Consider the following 10027-nt stretch of genomic DNA (forward strand, 5'->3'; position numbering starts at 1 on the left):
AAGTAAATTAGCAAATGAATAACCTAAAAATGTTCAGATATCCTGTGCAATGGCCATCGGGAGATAATCTCGTAAATGATCAAATGATTAAAAATCGAGGTAAGAAACACACATGAGTTCTTACTCACACGACATACTTCACTTCCACTTCATACACTTCAGGTCCACAGAGAAGCATCGCGCGTTTTAGTATTCTTTGTATATATAAAGTCACACAAGTGCGACCGCTGATCCGCACCGTGGATCCGTGGACGCACCGTCCGATGCGTGCGATTCGGCCCTGTGGACGTCTACCTATCATCAGCACTATTTGGACAATGGACTCGGTAGCGTTGGATGGTCTAGCCGCTAGACCACTTCACTACGCGTAGTGGTCTAGCCGCTAGACCACTTCACTACGCGTAGTGAAGGTTGTAAAACTGAGCCAACTGGCTCTGGACGTTTTGACACTTGGACATATATGCCCCTAAAGGAGGTGACGTGAAGAGCCGTAATTGTATGTTCGCGACGGTTTTCTATATTTCATTAACAATAAATATTCATTATAATTTCAGCAGATCCTCCTCCAGAATGCGTAGTGTCGGGTGCGCTTGCGCTGCTCCTCCGCGCGTCGACATGCGCCGGCGTCTGCCCGCTACGCTTCACGCGGACCCCCGACGGCTGGCGCCCCTCTCCCTCCCCCTCCATCGCCGCGGCACAGCGCCTCATCATGACTGTTTTTAGTGAGTATTCACCTATATTAATACACTATCATTTCCCCATTTATCAGAACCCCCTCAAGAATGCGTGGTATCGGATGTGCTCGCGCCGCTACTCCTCGCGACAACTTAAAATATTCACTGCCCCCAACGCACATGTGCGTTCACCGTCATACACGTTTGTTCCTAGGCCACGCCCCCTGGCAGTGAATGCGTTAATACGCAGGTCTCTGCCCGCTCCGGTTCACGCAGACCCTCGATGGTTTGCACCTTTCCCCCTCCACCACCCTCGCTGCGGCACAGCGTCTTATCATGACTGTTATACGAGTATACCTATACCTATCATATCTGCGCGTCAACATACAGGCGTCTACCGCTACGCTTCACGGGCACCCTCGACAGCTGGCGCCCCTCTCCCTCCGCGCCCTCTCACCATACATACGATATAAAATATAATAATTCTCTTTATTGCACAAACTCAAAATAAATTTACAAATAAACACACATAAAATATAAAGACAGAACAGAAGTAAACAACAGGCGGCTTTATCGCTAAAGAGCGATATCTTGTAAAGACCGACAGCTTTTAAATGAGTCCTCGCCTGCGCGGTACGGGGGCGACGGGGTAGGACGACTAAGGGCGGCGGGGAACGGGGAAGGTGCACCCCGTCGCCCCCGTACCGCGCAGGCGATGACCCATTTAAGCGGTCGGTCTATAGAAAACCTTTAGGTAATGGAGAAATTAAACGCTTTATTTAGAATGTTGGCCAATCTCATCTTCCAGACGCGGTGATGCTGGCAGCCTTTATCCTGGACATCTGCCTAGAGCCCGGACAGAGGATCCGCATCGGCGAGACGACGCTGAAGATGTTCGTGTGGAGCTCCGATATGCTGCTGATGATGATGATTGCCAGCGTCGCCGTCTACATGGCGCCCAAGAGGATGTACCACCTAGTTCACGTGCTGGATCAGTTGCGACAGGTACCATCGCCCACACTGTTATGCACTCTGTGTGCGTTGAGTGTTGCTGTTTGTATCAGGCGGCCTGATTCAGGCCTTATCAAGATGAGAATCTTATGTATGTATGAGCGTTTCTATATTGTGACCTTTTTTGCCACTTTTGTGTTATTTCTAGTCAGAATCGCGAGCCCTTTTCATCCTTATAGGAGAAAAAAAAGTGTCAAAAAATTTCCATACATTTTTCAAACTTTCCTAAATAAGAAATTATCGGCACCTTCCCCGCCACCCTTAGTCGTCCTACCCCGTCGCCCTCGTACCGCGCAGGCGAGTACTCATTTAAGCGGTCGGTCTATAGTTGACTACCTATGTCAGTTGTCCCCTCGCTTTCGTTTTGTCCATGTGAATTTAAAAAAATAAAAATACCTAGGTTTCTTTCATAAGGTGATGATGCTGATAGGTAAAATGGTGCTATTTGTTTCAGGTCAGCACAGAACTCAAAATAAATTCATCGGCAGGGAGCGAAAGGACCAAAACCATTACAATCGTCTGCATACCTTTGTGGGCAGCCTCCATCTTGATAGCTGACTTTTATAGTTTTTTGGGGCCCTTACTGGACGGCAAATTGTGTAAGTACTCTTAAGCCCAGGCCACACTGGCTGCGTGTGTGTAGACGAGCACGAGCGCGCACACGTCACGCAAGCGAGCGGTGTGTCGTCACTCATAAGGAACTGTATATTACAACGTGCACGTCTACGCACACGCACCCGGTGTGCACAAGCCTTTGGGTGGAATCACATCTGTCAGCATCGAGCCGCATTTTATGAGAAATCGCTCGTTAGTATGAAGCTTTTACCTGTGAGCCATGGGATGTACTCCGAGTATGCACGCTCGACGCTGACGACGACCATACATTTGAGTTAATCATGTATAGCAGTCGATGTCAGCGTAGAGGATAACTCAAGCTAGAACGGTCCGGGTCCGGGCATCCAACACTTCATTTTCAGTGATCACGTACAATTGATCAGTGATCACGTACAATTCTCTATAGAAAATTGATTAGTAGTAGGCATTGTAATATGCCTAAATTGAAGAATATTAGAGACTTTCACTTTCATTCACACCTAGGTATAAGACTTTCACTTACCTATACTTATATATATGATTACACCTATAGAGTTAATAATTAATTACAGTGTAACATAGGATCACAATGCCCTAACAACTGATAAGGTAAACGTACTGGTGCTCGACGCCGTCATCTTGAAATTTAAGTCATTGTCATAGAGGTGACAGCAAGGTGCCATCTATTGTGCATTGGCATGTCGAGCACTAGTACCACCACCTTATGAAGAAAATAATTTCCAGGGTACATAATGTGCATGTACGGGCCATACTACGTAGGAAACCTGATGGGAGTGCTTGTTCTTCTGCAATGGAGCTGTGCCGTGCTCGCCGTGCATGCCGCCGTGGTTGCCGTTAATGATGAGCTGGCAACGTTGCGCAGAGGTCAGTACCTGCCAGTTAATTATATCTACATGGGAAAGGGAAACTACGGAACCTTATTTTTTTTCCTTTGGAGAAATGCGTTTATGTATGCCACCTGATCCGGGCTAGGGAATGCTCCCGGTACTGAGTTTGTATGGCGAGAACCGGGAATTCCCGGATCCGGTACTGTATTTGTATAGAAAACCAGTACCGGGAGCACTCCCTAATCCGGGCCATACTACGTAGGAAACCTGATGGGAATTCTTGTTCTTCTGCAATGGAGCTGTGTACAATATACCCCTCACAATTGCTCTTAATAGGTATGTCTAATATGATAAATTATACATTGAAAAAGTCATAGAAAATACACATAGTAATAAATTTTGGAGGTGGAAACACATGTTATACAGTATGTGTCTGACCATGGGGCTTTAATTCCAGGGCTCGATTTTACTCGCTAAACTGAGCTACTTTTACTATTGGACCAACCCAAAAATCGGGGAAAAATGTTTGGCTTTTCCATAGAAAACGTCCACATCTGATCAGCCAAAATGTATGAAAAAGTAAAACTTTTTTTCTGTATTTCAGTTTAGCGAGTAGAATCGAGCCCTGGATTTAAAGCCATATGGTCAGTAACACCTTGTATATTTAATTTCACTTTCATGGCCTCATTTTCCAGCTAAGTTCGAATTGGAGCCAACTACAGCATTGGAAGACTTGTTGAGACCACCGAAATCTGAACGGAACACACTGATCGACTGCTTCACAAAGCCAGCCAAGTCTCCAGGTAACACTCCAATCTAGCAATATTCATGTACGTGTAATGTCTTGTAATTCTATAATGGGCCGCCGATCAGGATGCAACAACTCAGTGACCGGCGCACGTTTGTCATAAAGGATATCATTAGGGAGGTAATTAGTTAATTTCGTACGTTTAACCATTTCTGTAGACGCCACTTCTTTAACTTTTTCGGGTAGTCCTGCTATCAAAATTGATGGGATTGTGGGAAGAGTTCTGAAGCCGTGAAGTATTTTAATGGCAAACCCGCGTTGTAGTCTAAGAAGAGAATCGCAAACATTTTTATAATTGGTAGCCTGGCCCCAGATTTCGGCCGCATAGGTAATGATGGGCTCGATCACCTGCCTGTAGATAGTATTTATGTTGGCAGCATGCACGCCCCAGGTGGGTTTCACAAATGTGCGTAGAGTGAATTAATCTAGCCGTGAGGTATTCCCACCGGCGACGCCTTCTTTCAATGTGTGTAATAAAAATGGTTGCTTCCCGCGGGGCCTCGTTAAGGGCGAGGCCGCGGGAGAGGGGCCGCTGCTGGTCACCATTTATCATAGCTAAGTTTAGTCCACTTAATGTGATGCAATCATGGAACCCTACACTGAGCATGGCCTGACATAGTCTTGACCGGTCTTTTATTCAATTCCCAATCATCATATCGTCCAACTGACCACAAGATTACAAACAGGAACTATCAGTTCGCCCCCTTCCCCTCCGAATCATTTTTCGATGTTGCTGAGTTAACGCCACACACTAAAATCGCACTACTGGAAAAAAAAACTTGATTACGTAAATGTATTTATCCCTGTGAAATTAATCTGCTACTTAAAAAAAAGTTTAATAAATAGTGTGGCAATGGGGTTGGCAAATTTCAAAGGTTTGCATGGATGGCGGCATCATAGCTTGCCCCTTTTTTCCATGAGGTTTGGCTTAAAGGGCTGGCATCCAGGGCATAAAATTCCATTAAAAAACAATAATTTGACGCAATTCTAGGTATTGAATTGACAAGGCAAGCTATGCTGGCGCCATCTGCTAAATACTTCGACCGGCCAAAGCCATTTCCTCCAAAGGCAATTCGACAAAAACCAACCTATTCCTTTTCAGGAGACTCCATGACCCTGTCTCAAGCGCAAGCCACCATTCGGCGTCTCGCTCTCACCCACGAGCGTATAAGCGAGCTAACGAGACAGCTGAACGCGTCCAACGGCGTGTTCCTGATGTTCGTTCTCATGTCTACGTTCATCCGGCTGGTGCTGACTCCATACTACCTTCTGCAGAGATGTACGATCATGCTGTCTCACTTTCTCTCTTAGGTTCACTTGCACCATCCCACTAACCCGGGATTAAGCGGTTTAACCGTCAACTCAGTGTCAAATTGTACTGGTAACCATGGTAACTCCAGGTTTAACCGGTTAACCCCGGGTTAGTGGAATGGTGCAAGTGGGCCTTAGAGTGTGCGACATCACAATGCTATTAACGGGATCTGGGATGGTATATCTCTTGCGAAGAGTTCCTAACCTGGCCAATCGGCAGCCCATAGAAGACGGCCATAAGTGATTTTTGGGCGACCAGGCCGCAATTAATGTAGCCTAACCTAGCTACTACTACTATTTCTAAACAATGGTAGGTACTAGGGAATGCTGCCGGTACTGAGTTTGAATGGCGAGAACCGGGAATTCCCGGTTTCGGTACTGTATTTGTATAGAAAACCAGTACCGGGAGCACTCCCTAGTATGTACCTACCATTGTTTTGATGATTAGTATCAAGGTCATTTCATTATTATCTAACTCAGTGTGACCATAGCCTACGCAGTGCAAGTGTCATTTTAAACATCAATCTTCTATTAAATTAATATGACGTATAAATAACACTTACACTGCGTGGGCTATCAAATCCGCTGCAGACTTTTCCTGGTGAGACTATATCTCCGTAGTCCGTAACCAAATAATCTTGTTTAATTTATTTTTTATTTTAACTAAACCCCCGCGATGCCTCTGGGGGAGGAGGCCTCGGGCTCTCGAGTTCAAAATCACTGATATACAGTGTGTTTTCTGTAACAGGAGCAATAAATTAAACTGTAGGCTGTACTCCTCAAACTGACCAACATTGGTTCAGCAACTTTTGAAAATAGCTCATGGTTTGATTTTTATTACACTTTAAAGTTTATTCTAAGACGCAATGTATTGCAAATTTTGATATGTTAAAAGCGTGACAAGTAACGTCAAACACACTGATGTCAGCGTACATTGAAGGCAATATTTATTTTGCATGAAATAGGAAGTCTAAAGGATTCATAATTTTTAAAAGTTGCTGAACAAATGTTGGTCGGTTTGAGGAGTATAGCCTTTAGTTTAATTTATTGCTCCTGTTGCAGGAAGCACCCTGTATATCACTAATGTTTCCCGCAGTTGACCATGATGAAAGGATCCTGTACGAGTTGCTATTACAGATCAACTGGAGCTTGTTTCACGTCGTCACACTCCTCTTGACGATAGAGCCTTGTCACTGGACACAGGAGCAGGTAATCTGCATTCATATGTATATGTTCCTGAGTCATGGTTGTAATCTATGTATATAAGTATGTATTTATGTATATAAATATGTATATCATCGCCTGGCACCCATAGTACAAGCTTTGCTTAATTTTGGGGGTAGGCAGATCTGTGTAAGATGTCCCCTAACATTTATTTATTTTTATTTATGTTACAAACAGAGGGAGCGCACCCAAATCCTGCTAAGCCAGCTGATCGTGCACCTGGCCCCGAAGTGCGAGCGGCTCTCGAAGGAGCTGGATCAGTTCGCCAAGCAGATCCTACTCAGCAACGCCAAGTACATGCCACTCGGCGTCTACGCGCTAGCACGCCCGCTCATGGCTACGGTGTGTTTATTATTTATAGTGTTATATTATAATCATGTTACAAACAGAGGGAGCGCACCCAGATCCTGCTAAGCCAGCTGATCGTGCACCTGGCCCCGAAGTGCGAGCGGCTCTCGAAGGGGCTGGATCAGTTCGCCAAGCAGATCCTACTCAGCAACGCCAAGTACATGCCACTCGGCGTCTACGCGTTAGCACGCCCGCTCATGGCTACGGTGTGTTTATTTTTTAGTAAAAACTTTGCCATTCTTGAAGTTGACACAGGTAAAACCCCCAGCAATACTCAAAAGCCACATAGAGAACTTAGAAAAACAATAAATAGTAATAGAGATTTGCCTTTAACGATAATCGGAGCACGAACAGTGAACGTGTTAAGCATTATTCTAGATCAGCAATTGTAATTACATTAATGACCTTTATTTTCAGTTTCAGGTAGATTCATTAAAAAGAAAAATAAACTAGCTTTTCTATAAAATAAAACTACATTAAAACTAATACTAAATACAATTAAAATATACATCTAAGAAATGGTGCCGAGGGCGCTGGCAGCATTTCCCCTCTTTATTGCGATGCTAATACGTTGAGCAAAAAAGCGGCCAGCTCTTCGGTCACCAGTGAAGTCGATTAGCCTTTTTGATAGCTCTTTAAAAAGTTGATGACCTTTATTACATCCATTAATTTTCATTGTACGAGAGAATTCCTAATCTTCAGCTGAGTTTCTATAACGGAACCAGACTTTAATAGACAAACAAAGCTGAATAGCTTTCTTTTTATTGCAGATTTTGGGCGGAGTAACGACTTACCTGGTGATAATCATCCAGTTTCAGAAGATCTCTGACCAACTTTAGGATTGAATCGGAACCGATGCCAAGACAACGCATTTCCCTGAATTCACATCACACGAGCTGATTACTTACTTACTGCTGTGGCGCAATGATCCGAAGTGGATCTTGGCCTCTGAGGGGCTACCGCGAAAACCGAAATTCGCAAATTGCGGGGTTTTTCTCTGTCACTCTAATTACACCTTTTGGAGTAAAAGAGAAAGGTCCCCGCAATTTGCGAATTTCGGTTTTCGCGGTAGCCGCTCTGATACTAAAGACCGCCATGCTACTCTGTCTAAAGCCGTTTCTGTCCAGCCGACGGCGCCGAGTTCGCTAAGGTCTTTCTGCACGAGTTCAACGAGGTGATTATTTTCAGAAATTCAAAGTCAGATTTTCTATGGTCACTTAATAAATTCAGATATTCCGTGACAATAGAGATATTTAGATTGATATTCAGACAATGAAAATTTTAGCTTGTGCGTGACGTGGCTTAGGGCTTTTCCTGACTTCGTAGTGCGATATCAGTATCAATATTATCTATACAACCATGACCCCTATTCGGCAAGCGACGTTTGACGTATCGTGTTGATCTCCCGTTGATGCGGGAAAAATCATAAGTTCTCGAATACGTACAATGTCAAAATTTGACATAACAATCCACAGTTAGGGTGACAAGCAAACCAAACCGAAGCACCCTTAGTTTAGAGTTGAGTTTTGGTTGTACCAAATGATATTATCCACCGTTGATGGATTCAACGCGGTAACGCAGCGAGTGTGATGGGCACTTTTGCGCCGGGGGTAGCGCGGGGAGGCCTCTTTGAGTAGTTTTTATATTCCTTATTTTATTTTAGATATATTTAGGGTTGTTAGTTTTAATTTAGTATTATTTATAGATGTATTTAGTTCATAAGTTATTTATTTGTTTTTCTACTGTCTTTTTCCTATGAAATAAATTATTCTTCATGTTGATGGAATCAACACTCAGTATGCGATAAAATCAACTGTTGATTTGACGTGGATGCGAAATCTGACAGTTGTACGTGTCGAATTTGGCCCAGGCGTATTCTATTTTTAATAATAGGATATGAATTCGATCTGGATTGCATGGGTATGGATCGAATTCATATCCTATAAATAAAATTAGAATACGCTTCGCCTCCCGCCCACGTAATCTCGCCGATCAGTAAAAAATAAGTCTGTCGGCCCAATTCGAACTTTAAGATACGTTAAATGTTACGCCTAGATACGATATGGATTAGATGTGTCAGTACTATGAATAAATATTGTTTGAATAGTAATATAAAATGTGTTATCCTTCACGGTCGAATTAAGTAAATTAGTGTTAGAATTAGGATCAGCCGAGTCTCAAGGACTCGAAATTTCAAGGCTAAATTAGCTACTAGAACGCTCGCTTTCGCCTTCAGTAGGTACTTAAAGTGGGATCCAGGCGGGACAAGTTTTGGCACAATCTGATTAAATTTGTCAATGTTAATAGTAAGGCACCATAGACTAGGAATCCTCTAGACCGAGTTTAGAGCCATTATTTCATGCAACCGATGATGCCAAAAATGCGGGGGTGCGCGGGACGAGGTGAGCGAAGTCCCGTGCCGTGATTGGTCCGTTCAAAGACACGGACGTCACACAAAGACACTTTCGACTCGAACATGGAGTAAAATTACCGTATGCGTGGCAGAGGGAGTAGCACGACTATGCTAAGTCTGGAGGATGTTTTATCTGTGTGAGGCACGGACGCAATAATGGAATTCAAGGACATTGGGCTGATTCTACAATTGAATTTTGAACATTGTGGTCGCTAGATGAGATTGACGTCAATTTAATTTATGATAAAAATGGCGTCGTTTTCAACTTTTAGTGTTCCGTACAAAACTTTGTTCACGGAACACTTAATATGATTATCCTATGGCGTCAAAGTAATGCGTGACAGATACAAGATGCTTTGATTGTGATCTTGACAAACGAGACGGTAAGTTAATTTTCACCACACCAGCTCGGAAAGGCTTACTTTGCACTTCAAAAACTGATAGCAAAGTTGCATTTTATTCACATGTGAGGCGAAGTAATCAAATGCAAATTTTAAATTGTTTTCTTATGTTTGCTGATAGAATTGACTGTTAAATGATGATTTTGGATGATAAATATTTAATAACATTAATTTGGATTTGATTTGGTTTGATTTTGTTGTGGTGAAAAATGTTGTGTTTCACTCGGGCGCAAATTTTGTTTAACCCTCGTGCTTTGAAACCCTCGCAACGCTCAAAATCCCATTTTTCGAAATTCTGGAATCTCGCTTGCTTGGGTATCAATATCAGCGGTTAAACAACAACTTTGCCCTCTTGTAAAACAAATAACTATTGTCCACTACATTCTACATGTATA

At 43.3% G+C, this 10027-nt stretch overlaps 1 protein-coding gene across 1 annotated transcript; it reads left to right on the top strand.

Annotated features, from left to right (window-relative positions):
• Positions 1-561: 561 nt before the first annotated feature.
• LOC134674422 (gustatory receptor for sugar taste 43a-like) lies at positions 562-8961 on the top strand. The gene is made up of 9 exons (XM_063532487.1): positions 562-722; positions 1483-1679; positions 2140-2284; positions 3024-3164; positions 3823-3930; positions 5038-5214; positions 6343-6455; positions 6648-6812; positions 7589-8961. The coding sequence occupies exons 1-9, from the start codon at positions 710-712 to the stop codon at positions 7655-7657; spliced, it is 1128 nt and encodes a 375-aa protein (XP_063388557.1). The 5' UTR covers positions 562-709; the 3' UTR covers positions 7658-8961.
• The last annotated feature ends 1066 nt before the right edge of the window (positions 8962-10027 follow it).

The sequence above is a fragment of the Cydia fagiglandana genome, chromosome 20 (genome assembly GCF_963556715.1).
Source record: "Cydia fagiglandana chromosome 20, ilCydFagi1.1, whole genome shotgun sequence".
NCBI classification, from domain to species: domain Eukaryota; kingdom Metazoa; phylum Arthropoda; class Insecta; order Lepidoptera; family Tortricidae; genus Cydia; species Cydia fagiglandana.

Coding starts and splice junctions, on each gene's coding strand:
- LOC134674422 (XM_063532487.1), top strand. Junction 3,165..3,822: donor GCTGGCAACGTTGCGCAGAG/GTCAGTACCTGC, acceptor CTCATTTTCCAG/CTAAGTTCGAATTGGAGCCA. Junction 6,456..6,647: donor GTCACTGGACACAGGAGCAG/GTAATCTGCATT, acceptor TGTTACAAACAG/AGGGAGCGCACCCAAATCCT.